This window comes from Gallinula chloropus (genome assembly GCF_964237585.1).
Source record: "Gallinula chloropus genome assembly, chromosome: 2".
In the NCBI taxonomy this organism is placed as follows: domain Eukaryota; kingdom Metazoa; phylum Chordata; class Aves; order Gruiformes; family Rallidae; genus Gallinula; species Gallinula chloropus.
The window spans coordinates 57,569,265-57,586,805 of record NC_140086.1 but is presented as its reverse complement, the minus strand read 5'-3'; the positions used below and the strand labels follow the sequence as shown (position 1 = coordinate 57,586,805).

Below are 17,541 nucleotides of genomic sequence, written 5' to 3'. Positions count from 1 at the left end.
GGGGGAGGGGGGCAAACTCCTCCAGATTACTTCTGGGGTTCTATCATTATTCCACAGGTGAAAAGACAACATATAGAAGAACTTCACATAAAACAGTTCCCTCATATATATTTTTTTTTAAAACATTAAGATAGTGCAACTTTTTAAAACACATTTATCACAACACAAATTAATTCCTTGCATTCATCTAAGTTCTCAACTTTATACCTTGGCACACAAAACAGGAATTTTGTTTCATATTAAAAAAAAAAAATCCACACCCTGGGAGAAAAACAAAAGCAAACTGGCCAATTCTTCCCCCATTTATCTAGCAAAACCACCTTCTTCCTTCTGCCATTCAGTGAGTATAAAACAGGCTATACAAGCCTCATTTCTGTGCTAAGTTAACTTTTAGAATTAAATAATTCAAATAGTTTATTAAAAAAAAATAATATATTCCCCCCCTCTCCCCTGAAACACTGCTCGTAGACAAACTGAATGGAAGTTTGTATTTCTTTCGATCTCCTTTGCATGCAATTCCCCTGAAAGGAATCAGAAACAAAGATCTGGTTTGCACGTTTGGTTTTACTAAGTTGTACCACGTGAAATGTAACAACATTGTGCACCGGAGCATGGGGGGGGGGGTCTTCCTCCACTGCTCTCCTTGAATCTCTCCTCTTCAGTACAAATGCACCTGGGGCCAGTAACTTAGACCAGGTTTCCTGGTTTGCGGTCTTGGCCTTTGCTGGGGACTATTGTGCTCTCTGAATTGTTCTGCTGAAACTGAAGTCTGCTCCCCCTCTGCGAGGAAGGAGGCGCGTTGCTGTGCTGGTGATGGAAAAAAGAGGAGCCTGGGTAATGCCCCATGACCTCGCTGTACGTCGGGGGTGGTCCTTCCATCCTTCCGTTACTGCTATAGTTGGTTGCACTTATGCCCGAATTGCTGCTCGGTGGGCAGGGGCCCCCATTGTACATCGAGATGTCTATCAAGTCGCTATCAAAAATGGTTCGGTTGGGCGGCGCCCTGACAGATTCCCGGTTGAGCTCCATCTGCTGTTCGGGGTCCCGGAGCTGCAGGGTGCACGGGCCTTGGTAGGGCGGCGGTTCCTCCCCGTCGGAGAGGGAGATGGTCGGAGGAAGGTCAATCTCATGCTGCATGTAAGGGTAAGTGGGTTGGAAGCGACTGAAACGGTCCCGCTGCATAAAGGATGGGGCGGTAAACCTGTCCCTGGACCTTGGGGCGTACATGATCTGAAACGGGAAGAGACAGACACGTGAGTCCACGTCTGAGCCGAGCGCTGTGGGTGCTGACCTGACAGAAGAGAAGAAGCTTCTCCTCACCACCCATCTTAAAGGATTAAGCCCAGCAGACACCGTGCACGCGTGCTCCCACGCACATGCACGTGAAAAGCAGCAGTAGGAGTTGCAGGAAGGATCTAACACAAGATACTTGAGAACAGCTTCATGAAGGAAGGCCAAGACCTCACACAGCTCCTCCTGACATGAACACATGCAGAGCCGAGAGCAAACAACTCTCTTTCTGTACGCAGGAAACACTTTCTCTCTGGTTTTGACAACTAACTAGTTCTACAAAAATGTCCCAGTGCTGAATTTCAGCGGCAGTCTGAGCCACCCCCTCCTACTCAGGGTTAATGTAATTCCCTACATCCCCCAAAAGTTCAGGTGGACGTTTTAGTGCATTTTGTGAAGGCCTGGCATATCTCACGCCTTCACTACCACAGCCTATCAGGTGTCCTCCTCCTCCTCCTCAGATCTCAGCCAGAACTCAGCCTCTGGGGAGGACCTGTAAGCAAGGCTGCTGCACTGGGACTGGAAAAAGCGTCCTCGGCATATTAAACCCCAGAGAAGGTCAAGCTTTACTGGAGGAAGAAGGAGTTCAAGACACTCCCTGAGAAGCTGTTGCTCCTCACTTGGTCTATCCTGGATGTAGAGACACAACAGCTTCTTAGATCTAGATCTACCAAACTGCTCTTGTCATTTTTGGGTCCATGCACAGTCTTGTAGCTCTCCACCCTCACAGATACTGTTTTGATGCAGGTAAGATGGGCTACTTGGAGCAACAAATTAGCACTCAGACCAGGGATCTGTGCTTGCCAAAAGACACCAGTAATAGGATCAATGTGGCAAATCCAGGAAAAACACAGGGAGAAGAGCAATTTGGTCTCACAGATTCCAGTGAATACTCAAATTCCTGAGTCACTGCATGAGAGAGACATCTCCACCACTTACCTGTACATGCCTACTACGATATAGGGAGCTGTGGGTGGAGATGAGGGGTCAGACAGGCAGAATTTCAATTTTTAATGAAAAAGTCTTAAACATTTATGGAATGGGAGTTAAGGCAGGGTCAGACATCCACATGAACCTGGCTCTTGGTATACACTGAAAAAGCTTTGCTTACTGAATTGATACACATTTTTGAAAAGAGACAAACATAGACAATAAGAAAGAAGAAAGCACATTGGTGGAGATAGTAAGAAATCTGTCTGTACCTCTGAAGCACCCTGGCGTGAAACCGAGCTTTCTGAAGGCCACAAGCACCCTTCCTGGAATGTAGAAAAACACAAGAGAAAAATTAATAGATCACATCACCATCCTACCTCAGATACCAGGACTATTAGGAGCAGTCAGCTTCTAATGACTGGCTGCCTCCACCTACAGAACGGTGATAAACAAGTAACATCCCACCCCTTGCTTTCCAAAACTGGAGCAAACAGCAGCTCTACAGCTGAGCAAGTCAAGCTTGGTCCCTTTTACAAGTGCCAAGAGGCCAGCCACTGCACCCAGCCATAAGGCCCCAGCAAGCCCACTGCAGCTACGAGTGCATGGCAGCATAGAGAGATGACAGGAGACTTCAGCACTTCACCTCCCAGCCTGTGACACAGTCACATCAGCGTGGTTGGCAGGTCTGTTGAAGCTGATGTGCCAGCCAGGATCCCGACTGCACACCAGACCCAAAACAGTCACAAAGAAACCCAACGTCTGTAACCCCAACGCAGTTGCTCTAAACCCAGGGATAATATTCTGGTCAAAGCTGTCAGTTGCCCAATTCCCACCAGAACAGTAATTAAACAGCTGAGGTTTCAGCCACCAGTTCCCCTCTTTGACCACTTCCCCAACCACCTTCTCAGGCCAAAGGATTTTCTCTCTCGTGCCTTGAAAGGCTGTTCTGGCACCGTTCTGCACTCAGGGCAGAATAAGAGGGGAGAGAACAACATGTGAGTAAGGAAAAATGGACTAAGGGGTGTGCCATTGTTTCCCTCCTCAGTAGTTTACAGCAGCAGTAACTACCACAACAGATATATTTTATTGGAAAATTCCAAAGCTGAAAAGGACACACCAGAGCAGCTCTACAGCACAGAATTTCAATCTTGGTGCAAAAAGAGATAATCAAAACATCGTATGGTCATGACTGTTTTCTTGGTGGAAATTCAAGCTGCATGATTTTCTAGACATAAGAAATTTCAGGAACAGGAAGGAAAATGCATACTGTCCCCAAAAGCAGTACCCTGTGCAGACAACTTTCAAATCTTACTGTACTGCTTCTTCTCACCACAGCATCTTTCAACATATTTCAGATGTAAAAATAGACATAACTGGATGTGCATCATGACACTCAGAGACCAAAAGCCGTCTGTGATCTTGTCAGGAGAGTCCACCGCAGAGGAAAGCAGCTCTGAGAGGAATCTCCCACAGGATTCAGCTGTTAAGGGAAATGCTTTGAATAACAAAGCTGGTCAGTCACTGCTCTCCTGTAGCTTTAGAGAGCAGAGATAGGGGGAGGCTGACAATTGCAATTATTTACAACTTCCCTTCACAAGTATCCTTGCTGCAAAGGCCGGATACAAAAGACAGATCTCAGATCCCTGTTATTTCAGTGCCTATATAAGGTTTTGTCACTAGAAGAAATTCTAACTGCATATCACGTATACAGACATGCCTGCAGGCACCTTCCCTTCCACCCCTCCATCACCCAGATGCCCTCATTCTGAAGTATCCCAGAGTGTGTTTGCACAATCCAGTACAACCAGGTTCTCAGCAGCTGACCCAGCAGGCTCCAAGCCTGTTGCCATTATTAAGTAAAACATACTAGTCAAAGGTAAAGTGCTTAATTAACTACCCATGAACTACAGGCCATACCCAGCCCAACAGCTGGTTCCTGAGCAATGGTTTGAGAAATGCAGTAACATGTAGCTTTATGCTTAGTTCATCCTCTAGAGCATTTAGAGAGAAGAAAAAGCAGCAAACCCAGCCCCGAAAGGAATTCAATCTAACACCACCACTCATGTTGCTTAAAGCCCCTTACAAAAGGGGGTTTCCAACGTGGAAGCAGAAACAACTCCCATCCTAGGGCACATCTCCACTATGACAGGAGAGGAAGAAGAGGCAGGAGCAGTACATGCAGAAAAGCTTCCCATGCAGAGACTGCGCAGGACCCGCATCCTGATCCAAGGCACACACACCCCTCGTTCCTGTTCAGCACTGCAGGTACCACTTGCCCAAAGAGTGGAGCTGCCTGTTAGTCCTACTGCTGATGTCTGAACCCCAGGTACAGTAAAAGACCCTGCCTGGACATCCTGTGGCTGTTACAGGGACTCAGGGTGCAACCAAGGTGATGAGACCAAAGGGGCAAGGCTCTCCTCACTCTGGGATAACTACTCAAGGAAATACACCACTTGGGACACAGCTGAACTCCAAGGCTGTGAGATCCTTCAGATGCAAGGATGGGAAACCATGCAGACCCCGTGGCACTATGTCCTACAGACCACCTGTAGCTGCTCCCTTCCCTAAGGGAGAGGATCTCTACCCCAGGAGCCCAAGGAACTCCCCACACAGATGGCTGGGTGGCACATGCTCAGCACAGGCACGCTTGCAAATTACCAGGTGCTCACACCACATGCAGACCAACCTCACCATGTATGTGGTCAGTCCAGTGCCACAGTACTGGGTTCTCTCACCACCACTCAAGAAAGGCCAGACTAAATGACTCAAAGCAGGAAAAGGTACTACACTCTTAGTGCACAGACAACTCTTAAAATGGTCAGTGAGAGAGGAAAAGAGAAAGGGAAGGATATACCATGCAGCTGTGTGTGCTGGGTTGAGCTGAGTGTTAATTTTCTTCACAGTAGCTAGTACAAGGGCTGTGTTTTGGATCTGTGCTGGAAGCAGTGCTGATAATACAGGGATAGGTTAGTTACTGCTGAGCAGCACTTAGACAGAGCCAAGGCCTTTGCTGCTTCTCACCCCAACCCACCAGTGAGCAGGCTGGGGGTGAGTACACAAGGAGTTGGGAGGGGACACAGCTGCAACAGTTGATCTTGACTGACCCAAGGGATATATTCCATACCATATGATGTCATGCTCAGCTTATAAAACTGGGGAAAGAAGGGTGGGGGACATTTGGAGGGATGGCATTTGTCTTTCCAAGTAACAAGTACACATGATGGAGCTTTGCTTTTCTGAGGATGGCTGAATACATGCCTGCCCATGGGAAGTGGGGAATGAATTCCTAGGTTTGCTTTGCTCACATGTGTGACTTTTGCTCTACCTATTCAACTGTCTTTCTCTCAATCCAGGAGTTCTCACTTTTACTCTTCCAATTTCCTCCCCCATCCTATGAGGGGAAAAGTGAGCAAGCATTTGTGCGGTGCTCATTTGCCAGCTGGAGTGAAGCCACAACAATCCCATGTAATGCAAACTTTGGGGTTTTTTTACTGACTTCTAAGAGATTCTCAGGTTCTTCTCCACTTTTCAGCTTGTAAGAATTAGAACTCTTCACCAAAATTCTACTTCCTTAACAACAGAGATAAGACTTCCACTTTCTGAAACGCAGTACAGGTATTAAGAGTGCTCTTCTCCCCTCGACTAAACTAAAGGGGTTTTCTCCTAGTGTGTGTGTGCATATACACACACCCAAAAATACACACCTGTTCTGCACGTAAGGTTTCAGGCAGTGTCGTTTCTGATGTTGGCCCTAGGTGGCAGTGATACATTACACCACACTAAAGCAGTGGCTTGCTCAAAATGCTCTGGGAAGGCACAGGGGCTTGTTCCTCCCTGCCTCTTCCTAAGTGAAGGAGACCACCACGGCTTTTGAGACTGCAACATTTGCCCTGCCTAACACAAGAAAGCCGAAACTACTGCACCGTCCCCAAGAGAAGGGCAGGTATTCCAGCAGGATTGCTTGTACCTTTAGAAGTTGTGTTTCCCAAGGGTAGGAAAGGTTACAGCACCTGGCAGGGCAGTGCATGGTATATCGAGGGTAAGATGTAGTAGAGGGAATTATGGAGAGTGCCAAGCCTCTCACTTGTAGTCCTCCTCCCTGCACATACAGTGATTATTTATGTTACTTAGTGCTTTAAAACTTATTTCCCCAACTTCACAGCACTTCACCAAGTAACCTTTACTTCGTCCAAGTACTATCAGCCCTCCTCCTTTATTTGGAGCAGCAGCACGTTGCCCAAGGTGACACGCTGAGTCAGGAGCCGTTCAAAGCCAGCATTCCTTGCTTGTAGCCCTACCTGTAGATTTCCTAGATGATCCTACCCTTATTTAAGATGTTCTGACTTTATTGTGGCAGACTTCAAAGAGCAGCAGCCAGCACACACTGTACCTCCTGGCAGCACGCCCTGAGGAGAGGCAAGCCCGTGTCCCCAACACCGGCAGCAGAACTGCAGACATCCAGCTCCTGCCAACCAGTGCCTGGTGCACAGGAAAAGGTCTGGCAAAGCAGGGTGGCCTACAGCACTCATATTCTCTTCCCAGTTACAGGCAGGGTTCTTGCTCCCACTGGGATAAAGTAAGAAAATAAAAAAGGGAGTGGGACAGGGATGCCAGCAGGGAACAACAGGAATAATGCTAACACTGGTGGGGAACAATTTAAAAGGCCAAGAAGCAAAACTAACATTTGAAATCACCAACAAACCCCTGGAGCTGTCAATATTACAGAGTATTTTCTGTCACCCTCCTGATGTTCCCCTTTTATTCAGAAATAGCTGTTCCAAGAAGGAAGGCCGTGTTTTTACAGCTGTGCCTCTGGAGCTTGACATTAGAGATGGGCATTATCAATGTCAGTCCTAATGCAAGCTGAGTGGCCCCAGCAGCCATGCTGCCCTTGGTGCTGGCAGGCAGGGGCTGGTCGGGGCAAGCATCTTGTGTGAGGGATGCAGGGACTTTGCTGCCAGGAGCAAGCCCAGGGCAGTGGAAGTGGTCAGTACTCCTTCAACAGCCACTTTGTAAAACAAAAAGACAGAAAACCAGAAGCCACAAGGGTGGGAAGGAGGAATCAATTTTGGAACACTGGAAGCTCATTAAGTACCTCCTTGCAAGTCACTTAATCTCTTTTCTCTCAGCGTCCCCCTGGAAATCACTAGTGAAGGCACTAAGAGTTAATCATCAGAAAGCAAGATTTAGCTTGGTTTTTCCCCCAAACAGCAGAGAGCTCTGGCAGCCACTCAGCCACAGCTACCTACATGTGGTTACCAGCAACACTGCCCTCCCAACACAATGTGGAGGCACAGCCACACCACATACTTCCCCAGGGCCATCAGACACACACCCTGCACATGGATGTGCCTTTCCAAGGCTGCCACGTGGCTCTGCTGAAACCCCCCTCAGCACTGCCAGCAGCCTAAGTTTCTCCCACCAGAGACTGGCTGTGGTAGAGGCTGCATCATCCCAGTGAAGCAGCCCTGGGCTCTGTCCAGGTACTCTTCCACAGGCCTCCCTCAGCATGCTCTTCAAACCAGGCCCCCCCTGCTGTGAAACCAAAGCCTGCTGGTGGAACAGCCAGCAGAGGGAAACATTCAGTATTTTATCCATCATGATACAGACACTGTTCAGTACTGTCCACTCTTGCTTTGGGTGGCTGCTCACGCCAACACCATTGGCACTCAGCATCTTTCCCCCCCTCACAGTTAGGACCCCAAAACTTGCATTTTTGCTCATGTTAGAAGAGGCTTTGAATGTTTTAATATCCACACTAGGAGAGGGCAGGACTTGCAGCACCCTTGATAGCACTGTTGCAGAAGCACCCAGCACCCCTGAGCCCTCAAAGGGTGTCCTGCCCCTGCCATGATCTGTTTAAGGCCTCAGCACATAACCAGCGTAATAAAATAGAGAGACCTGGAAGCTGAGACTCCAGAGGGGATGAAAAGGAAAAAGAAAAGAAAAGATAAAGGTGAGCTGGTGATCATACAGGAAAGCACGTTTACAAGAAAAGAATGTAACAATTCTACTTCTGAGGATGTACTTGTCAGAGCAATGTTTTTTTCCCCTGGCATCAGTCCTTTTCCTGCCCTTCAAGTGTTACTAACACTTATGATTCCAGTAATGTTCCATCTTTTAAATACTCTTAATTTCTGAACTTGGAAGACAGTGAGAATTTCAACTTCCAGGTTGTTTTGGTTTTTTTTAAACATGAAGGAAGTTCAAAATAAACCCACAAGCACCTTTTATTTCATTATTTCAGAGGCCTGACTCAATGAGTTTTGCAGGTTTGAGGTTGGCGACAAAGGAAGAGATAAATTACCTACTACATTTCTGTTCTGCTTTCTAGTAGAACCAGAGTAAGAGATTATCTGTTCAATAGCTGGTCTTCCCAGGGCCAGAAATCTGTGCAATTCAGCCAGCGCTCAGCTGTTAGAAGGCAGGATTATCTAGGACAGGCTTGAAGAAAAGGAAAATTGAAGGTAACAAAGGGACAAAAAAGGCCCATCTGAATAGGAAAAGCACGATTCTGCATCTTGACAGACCTCTGCTACCTCTGTGACGTGACAGGGGGGGGGTCACCTCATAGGTCACTACAGGAAGGAGCCAGCAGTCAATCTGCTTTAACCATTTTAAGAAATATCTGAACTTCCTCAGCTTCCATTCACTGTTTCTCCATCAACAGAATGCCTGAATCAGAGTATTTCCTTCAGAGTCCTATCAGTAGTTAATAAACATTTAAATCTGTTTTCAGAGTCTATACATCATTTTAAAAATTATTCCCTTGGAAAAGAATCCGCTTACTGATACAGCATTTGCCCACAGAACAAGGCCTGCCTAGTTAAAAGATGTATTTTAAAAGTATATAATCTAAACTGCTTTTTACTGTTCATGCTATTTGCCTCATGCAACTCCACTGCAGACAACAAGAACAGTTTGGTTGTTTCCAGAGAAAATGCTTTAGTTTCCTTGACCCTTGTGCACTGCACGCTGCTTTTAAGGGCCACAGCCTTAGCAGCACACAACCAGTTTTCTATCAGGATTTCCTTCTAACACTCAAGACAAAGAAGAAAACTCAAATATATTTGACACCTGACCTCAGAGACCACAGCCCCATTCCCTACAAATACAACCTTATTTTAAGAACAGCTTCAGCTTATCAGAACTCCAGATAAGTAAGAGCGATAACAAGCCCATACCAGGGAGTTTTTGGAAGAATTAGTAATCGGTTCTTGTAAACCAATCAATTCCCACGCAGTGCTGACTTGGCTACGATTATCATTACTTGTAAGAGTGCCATCAAACTGAAAGTCAGGGTTTTAAAAATTAAAACAGCAGAGACTAAAGCAGCTCCCAAGTCCCTACTGCCAAACTGCTTGTTCTTCTTCACTGGGAGGTGAAGTCTCCTCCATCACATCCAAAAGAAAAGGCACCGCTTGGTCTGATAACAGACAATACTAATGAACCATACAAAGGAAATAATGGGTTACTTCATGCATCTGACAGGTTATTGCAGTTTTAAAAGATTTGTGAAGATGAAAATGTGCTTCCTTTATCTCAAATTATTTCATTTCAGGTAATTGGAGCAATTACAGCTAACACTTTTTGAACAGAAGTGTGGTTCTTGAATTACAGCATCCATTTCAAAGCAACATTCAAACTAATCTAGCTAATTTTTCCAGCCCTGAAGTCCACAAGGTTAAGGTTTGACAAGTTTCCGTTTCATCTATAACCAAATCAGAGCTAACTACTCCTGAGCTACTGAAGCACTAGTGAATGAGGCAGCCTCCCCTGGAGGAGATGGCTCCTTTCCTCCCCGTATCACCTCCAAAATAAGAGCTATTCACCCCAGCCAAAGCATCTAGGTGATGTGCTTAGGGAATTCTGCATTCATCACCCATCCCAGCCAGTTTTCTGGAGGGAGCTGCCAACTGCCAGGACCGCTGGTTGGCTCTACAGCAGCCACTCAGGCCCACCCGGCCTCCTGCCCTGCCCAGGCAGCTCGCTGGCTGATCTGGATGAAGTCCAACTCCCAACTAGTTTAAATCATGATGGGACTGCACCTTCCAGTTACAGTTGGGCAATTAATTAATATTTTTTTTTGTCAGTGAAATTAAATGAAGCTGTGAATCCAGTGCTGTTGCCAGGATATTCAATGCATCAAAAGGCTGCCCTCACAAATGGGCCTGTGGCTGCTGCAGTTCAAAGAGGCCAAGGGCACCACTTCAAGTGCACTGAAAAGCACATCAGAAAAAGGACCTTCCTGCAACACCACAGCTCCTCAATGCCTTGGGGGGTGTCCCAAGGTCAGGGACACCCTGTGATTAACCTTCACAGGGGAGCACTACATGCCACCCGGCAAACTCCTGGCTCACAAAGCAACAGGTGCCTACTTACTGTTGGGTTGACTGAAGTCAGCCTTAACAAATCTCAACTGAGATTTGGTCTTAAGCTCTGTAACAACACTTTTTTAACCACTGTGGATCCTCAGAGGGATCATTTTCCTAACATTATCCTGCTATTTTGAGTGAAAACATGTATTACATTCTTCTGGGCCCATCTTGTGGATCCAGCAAACAGTTACTGCAGCTTCACAAGACAGCAATAGCAGTAAGATTCCAGGACATTAGCACATGTAAAGCCACAACATGTACTCCAGATCTTCGTACCCCAGGTAAGCTCAATTTATTCCCCCTCTGCTCCCCTCTAAATTACAGCAGCAGCAAACAGGATGTCACATCTGAGCCTCTAAATGCAAAATGAAAATAGGCTACATAAAGCATAGCAGGGTCTAAAAATAATCGAAGACCGCACATACTCAATTTATGTTCCCTTTTTTTCCTACTGGCAAACACAACCTCAGCAAAAGGCCTAACTATAGGGACCATCAGAAGTGGGGCCAGAAGTTTTTCCAACAGTTGCCTGTTTGGGAGCTCCCTCTCCTCAGGGGGCTTGGCTGCAGACCCACACAGTGCAAGGAGAAGGAGCCTGGTGCAAGGGTCTCTCACTCATCTGACTCACCGTCTGCAGAGTTTCTTCCTGCCTTCTGCTTTGGCTCTGTCGGTTGATAAAGGAGCGTGTCGAGAGTTTGTAATGGTTCAGCAGGCAGATGATCACTACCACCATAACAGTTATAACCACAATTATGATGATGATTTGAACAAACTCCAGTTCAGCTAAAACAAAGGGGGAAAAAAAAGAGAGAAGATAAATCACATGCAGAATGTTGTACATCAAAGCAATAATATGAAAAAGCCCTCAGTATTTCATCACAATTGATCTGGATTAGGATGTTACTGTTGTCCATTTCAAAAAGATTTGTCAAGAAAACCGAGTTCAAGAAAGTACAAAAATTCTTTTTTGGCAGTGCTGATCAGCTGGTATGAGTGGCTGCAGGTCAAAGCTACAAAAGATCTTCATGGCATCCTCCTATGTAGTCTTTACAGATAAAAGGTTCTTCAGGACAAACACCACACACAAGCTCTTTGGTTAATACAGCAATTTCAACAGAGGAAAAAAAAATATACACCAAACAAGAACATACACACACACACCCCACCTCCCCTTTATTTTAGCAGCTGCCTGCAATGCCAATAAAGTTCAGAGGGCTACACGAGCTTCAAAGCAGAGTCCATGGAGAGAAGAATCAGGACACAGTGTCCAGTAAATAATCTTTGATTTTTTTTTTAAATTTTTATCAGCTAAGTAACACAAAAGCTCCCTAAATCAAGCGGAAACCAAACTTTTTGCCTAGTGAACTGACATGCAACATAGATTTTCAGCTACTTCTCTCCAACTAGAGTCAAGTTAACTTTTTCTCATTCAAGTAAAAAAGTAAGAGAGATCAGGCATTCTACAACAAGGTAGGTTCTACTACAGCTAGAATTGAAACTGGGACCTTGGCTGTTGCAAGAGATACAATTACAATGAGTTCCACCAGAGCCCATCACCTTATCTGAAGTCCTGCCTATACCACAAATATTAAGTATATTTATAAGTGAGTCACTCTTGCACCCTTTCTGCTACACCAGAGCAGCAAGGATGAGCAACGTCAAGGGGAGAAATTGCCCTCTGGAGTTACACAGTTGCAGATATTTCTATGGAAACTGCATTGCTCACAGGGGATGCTCTCATCTTGAAAGACAACTCCAGTTAATGGGAGGAGGTCTTTGGTTGCTAGGCTGGTACAAAAAGCAGAGCAGCAGCGCGGGTTGCTCAGTTTCAGCGGTTCCCAAAAATGGCAGCACTTTCGGGCACCAAGACATCAGCTCTGGGGATCCAGTATTAAATTTCTGTTTTAAAAAGCCAATGAGGAAAGAAAGATAACGAAATATAAAGAGACAAGCCAAACATGAGAGAAAACAAGCTTCCCGCCTCCCACCTCATCTCTTTCATTTGTAGTCATCCTCAGCCTTCTGTGTGAGAACAGTGCACACCACGATGAAGAAGTGCTAGAAAAATGCTGCTTACACATAGTCCAAAACGACCTGGAGCAGAACTAAAGGAAACCCAAGGCTGTTCCATTATTCTAAGATCTGCTGCTAACAAAACCTCAGATTATAGGAGGTACAAGAGCCCTGGTCTCTACCAGAGGCTGGTGTTGAGGTCCAGACGTTTGTCACGAGTTACCAGTGGGCACTGGCACACCACCATTGTTTCAGCAGCAGTAAACTTATTTAAGGCTAAAGAAAGAGTAAAGGCAACAACACATCTATCATTTAATTTCTCTTTGCTGTTAGGTACCATCCACTCATTGAGACCACCAGCATTTTCAGAAAATTTGATTAGTCAGTGCTTTGCTCTGCTTTTGCCATCAATCCCATATGCAGCAATCTTCCCCCCACTTCCAAGTCACTGGAAGCTAATGATGTCAGCACCCAAAGATCAAAAAGCAGGAAGCACAGAATTAATTAAGAAACAAGCCCCACCAAAATCGTGCTTAAGTAAAAAGTCATTTTTACCTTGGCTCAGATGCACAGAATACAGCCTTAACACAGCTAATAACTGCAGCAATTCACATTCTGCAGCTACTAAGCATCAGAGCTTCTTTACCCAAAACTTTTTTTCTTCCCTGGGTCCATGTAATACTTTAGGCTGGAAATTGAGAGTCTGTTGCTAAAGGGCAACATGCAAAACAAGCAATGTTGATTTAGGCTTTCCTAGAATGCAAAGATCACTGGAATGACATGTTACTTCTCTATCTGCCAAGGGCAGAGTCTTCTAAATTTATCAAGGCCCCAGGATTTCAGTGGTGGGGGGCAGCACCCCTCCTTCAGGAATAAAGGATTAGGACTGTGAGCATTTCCCTCGGGGGAATCGTGACTCGTGACTCAAACACAGCCATACAATTTAAAGAGGAAAAAAAGTAGTACCCCCCCCCAGCACCCAGGTGCGTGCGGCACACAGGATATCCTAAGCCCAGCTTTGCACGGCAAACACTGCAGCACAACAAACGTTCAGGAGGATTTCCTCGCTGGGAAGCGGAGGGAAAAGAAAGGAAAGGAAAGGCGGTTTTCCACCTCCTCTTCCTCCCGAGACGCGTTAGGTTAACAACAGAAAAAAAAAAGAGCAAGAGACAAGAGAGCAGCCGCCTCTCTAGTGCCAGCGCTGCCCAAGGCAACCCGCAGAGTTTCTGTCGGCTGCGGAGCCGCACCGGGTGACCCCGGCCCCCGCCTCCTGCCCCACCGCCCCCGGGGCTCCCGGGCACCCAGGGCCCCTGCCCGCAGCATCGCCCTCCGGGCCGGCGCCTCCTGCCCGCTCTGCCCGCAGGCTAACCGGCAGGGAGACCCGGGGGGCAGCCCCGGGGAGAGAAGCGGGTAGGTTTTCACCTCCCCAATTCTCTGTGGCGCTCACAGATACCTGTTTCCTGGCGGGCAGGGGAATAACAGCTTAATTTTTCTCCCCCCCAGAAGAACATTTTTCACGGCAAACGCACGACACGGTACGCGCGGCTCCGTGCCGAAGGGAGACACCTTCACGGGAGGGAGAAGCCATTTAGAACCCTACCAACAACCACGCACGCAAAAGCGGCCCGGACCGCCACCCCAAGCCCTCCTCCGCCAGGCAGACGCTCTCCCGGGCCAGGAGAGCCCCCCCGGCGCCCCGCCAGCCAGCGCACTCCGACCCGGCGGGGCTGGGAAGTTAGGTTTCGCTCCCCGAAACCCGGGGTAGGGAGCTCGGCGCAGCCCCTGCCCGCGCAGACACACCGGAGGAACAGACGGGTACCTCTTTCCAACAACAGGTCTTTTAACCGCGCATCCTTCACCGCTGTCCTGTTAAGCCGCTCACTTGACATGCTCGCCTCCGGCGGACTTGGGGGGGAGGCTCAAGCCGCTCCGCCAGCCCCCGCGGCGGGCACGGCATCACCGGCAGCCCCGGACTCCATCCAGCGAGGGGACGCGCGGTCCTGGGGCCGCTTGCTCAGCCCTACGCGGTGACGGGGGTGGGGGGTGTGGGGGGAGCCGACACACAGCGGCCGTCCCGCTCCGCCCGGCGCTCAGACCGCGGCTACCAGCTGCCGCCTGCAGCGCGCCGCGGAACGGCAGCCCGGCGGGCGGGCGGGCAGGGCCAGCCACCGGCCGCTCTCTCTCTCTCACTCGCCACCTCCCCCCCCACGCCTCCCCCCCCCCCCACGTCCTTCCTCCTTCGTCCGTGCCCCCAGCCGCGCGTGTGCGCGCGCGCGCGGACCCGAGAGACGCCTTCGGGCTCCCGCCGGCGGAGCCCCCCCCACCCCCCCGGGCCTCGCCCGCCCGGGATAAAAAAAAACAACTTCAAAATAATAATAACGGTGAAAATACAAAAAAAATTAAAATAACCGCAAGTAACAAAAATATCTATAAAAAACACCCAAAAGGGAGAAACCCCCCAGGGCGCCCCGCTCCTCCCCGAGCCCCGCCGCGGGGCCTGGGAGGGCAGGAGGGAGGGAGGAAGGTGCGTAGCTTACCCGCGCCGCCGCCGCCCCGCCGCTCTTTAAGCCCGGCGCGGCCCGGCCCGGCCCGGCGGGCGCTCGGGGCGCCCCGACTCTTCCGCCTGCCCCGGCCCGCCGCGCCTGCGCCGCCGCCGCTGGCTCCGCCCCCTCGCACGTGCCCGCGCCCCGCCCCGCCCCGCCGTCACGCGCCCGCGGGGGAGCCCGCCCCGGGCGCCGCCGCCAGCTGCCGGCCCCGGCGTGCGGTCGCGACGGGGCCGGGCGGGGCGGGGCGGGGCGCGGCTGGGGGCAGCAGGCGCAGCAGCCTGCCGAGCGTTTAACGACCCAGACTCCGCGCCCATCCTGTTTCCACCGAGGCGGAAAGGCACCGGCGGGGAAACCTCGGCCCCAACCGCAGGAGGCGACCACAGGAACCCGCGCGGCCGCCGCCTCCCTCTGCGACGTTTCAGGCAGAGCCGGGGGAGTCGGACACCGGGGAGCAACAGCAGCCGCCAGAGGAAGGAACGGGGGGGCCTGTGGCCCCAAGCGATCCCACGCGCAACGTAAAGCCACAGCAGAAGGGGAAAGGGGAGCACGGGGGGCTCGGAGGCCCGGGCTCTGCCGCAGCAGACCGGCCGGCTGCCGCAGCGCCTGCCGTCCCGTCCCCGCAAAGCCCCTCTGCCCGTCCTGCCACTGAGCCAGCCTTCCTGGCTCGGCTCTTTCTCAGGCAGGTGGCTTCCCCCACCCCAATCCCAAAATGGGAAGTCTGCTCCCACCACTGCTGCTTGCCAGAGCTGTGCAGCCCCACAGGAGTCCCTGCCTTGCCTGGAAGCCTGGTTAGCACCATGTCCATCGTTAGCATGATGTCCCTCAATGCTCAGGATATTCGTCCTATACCTGCTTCACCAGCACGGCCAAGCCTTCCTCCTGATCCTAGTAACTTCTCTGGATGATGGTAGCATCACAAAGTGCCGTGTGAGATCTGCGCGTGTCTATATGAGCAGGAAAAGGGAGTTCACCCTCTGGTCTAGGCTTTGCCAGGTCTTAGGAGCCCCTGAAGGCAGAGGAGCCAGGCCACAGCACTGCCAAGGCTTCATGTCCCACTCTCAGTGGCCCATCTAGCTCAGGAAATCCCCATGCCAGTACTGCTCCCTCTCACAGCATGGCCACAATGCTCCAAGCCCCCAGGACATGCTCTACAGCTGACCATGGACATACACCCACCTTTCCAATCTACAAACCCAAGAGAACTGCCTCAAAAAAACCCAAACAAACAAAAAAACCAGATCCCTTGAGTTGAAGTTAAAGAGCAAAAGCCAGGCAAGGAAAGAACCTGAGAGGAGGTCACCCACCAGGCTCGCAGTGGGAAAAGTCAGGGGGTTTAAAACACTAGGGAGACACATGCATCCTGAGATACGTATCTACCGCACACAGCGGGGACCTCTCCTTTGGTTACAGGTTCTCCTCACTGTCTGGATTTAGTAAACGGTTGTTGATGTTTAGCTCAATACTGCAAGGTCTAAAGCCCCAATCCAAACAGTACAGTCAAGCTGGGGGACGGTGCTTGTGGACTGTAAATAAATATCCTTTGAGAGTTCCTAGAAGAGCAGAATGATTTTAATTTGTATGCCGATAGAATGTTTTTGTGCAAGTGGAGTATTAACTGACCACAGCACCAGCAGAGGGAAATAATCCAGAGGAGATAGCAGATGTGAAGTACCTTCAAAACTAGTTTTTAATATGAATCAATCCCTTTAGGGGCTGAAGAACTGTGCAGTGAATGCCAGGCAGTCCACAGAAGTTGATTTGCCAATAAGGACAAGGGACCTGCTTCCTTGTAAATGCCCCTCTTGGTAACAGGTTCCACCACAACCTCTGAGCGGGACAGGACGGCTGCTCTGGTTGAAGCTCCCTCAGCAGGCTTTGCCACATCGAGTCATAACGCTCCTCCAGAAGCCATTACAAGTCTAGCACATTAATAATAAAGCCAAGGGCTAGTTAAACTTGGTCACATTTGGGTGAAGTTTTATAAGGGATGTGTTTACTGATCTGGCTCGAGAGTCAACCGGGAACAACCCCCCAAACTGGAACCCAAAACAACAAACCTGTTTATTTTTTTACTAATAGCCAAGATGCTAATCTTTTAACTGTAAGAAAACACAGTCGTGCTTTGGTGACCAAAACTGGACAGATGCTGCTTTCTCAGTATGGGTTTTGCATTTCTGCTGCTTATCCCTTTTTTCCTCTGCTTTTTCTCTAAACACATTACTGACTGTGGGCATGTTCTTGGGCAGCCCTTACTGGAAAGAGTAAGAAAATCCCCACAGTCTTGAAAGTGAAAAATTTGGGGGGATTTCCTCCTGCCTGCAGCCAGTCTCTTGGGGTCACTCACCTAGGGAACCTGGATGGCAGGGGGGTGTGTGGAGATG

At 49.2% G+C, this 17,541-nt stretch overlaps 1 protein-coding gene across 2 annotated transcripts in view; it reads right to left on the bottom strand.

The window, feature by feature from the left end:
• Positions 1 to 546: 546 nt before the first annotated feature.
• LDLRAD4 (low density lipoprotein receptor class A domain containing 4) overlaps positions 547 to 17,541 on the bottom strand; it is a 176,668-nt gene continuing 159,673 nt past the window's right edge. Inside the window, exons 1-4 of one of the 2 annotated variants that reach the window (XM_084280593.1) lie at positions 15,152 to 15,247; positions 11,230 to 11,384; positions 2,493 to 2,546; positions 547 to 1,230 (exon numbers count right to left, since the gene is read on the bottom strand). In XM_084280593.1, coding sequence (XP_084136719.1) covers positions 688 to 1,230; positions 2,493 to 2,546; positions 11,230 to 11,334 — 702 coding nt within the window. In that variant the 5' untranslated portion in view covers positions 11,335 to 11,384; positions 15,152 to 15,247 and the 3' untranslated portion in view covers positions 547 to 687. Of the gene's footprint in view, positions 1,231 to 2,492; positions 2,547 to 11,229; positions 11,385 to 15,151; positions 15,248 to 17,541 lie in introns of those variants that run through there. The other variant, XM_084280592.1, reaches the window with a different exon arrangement.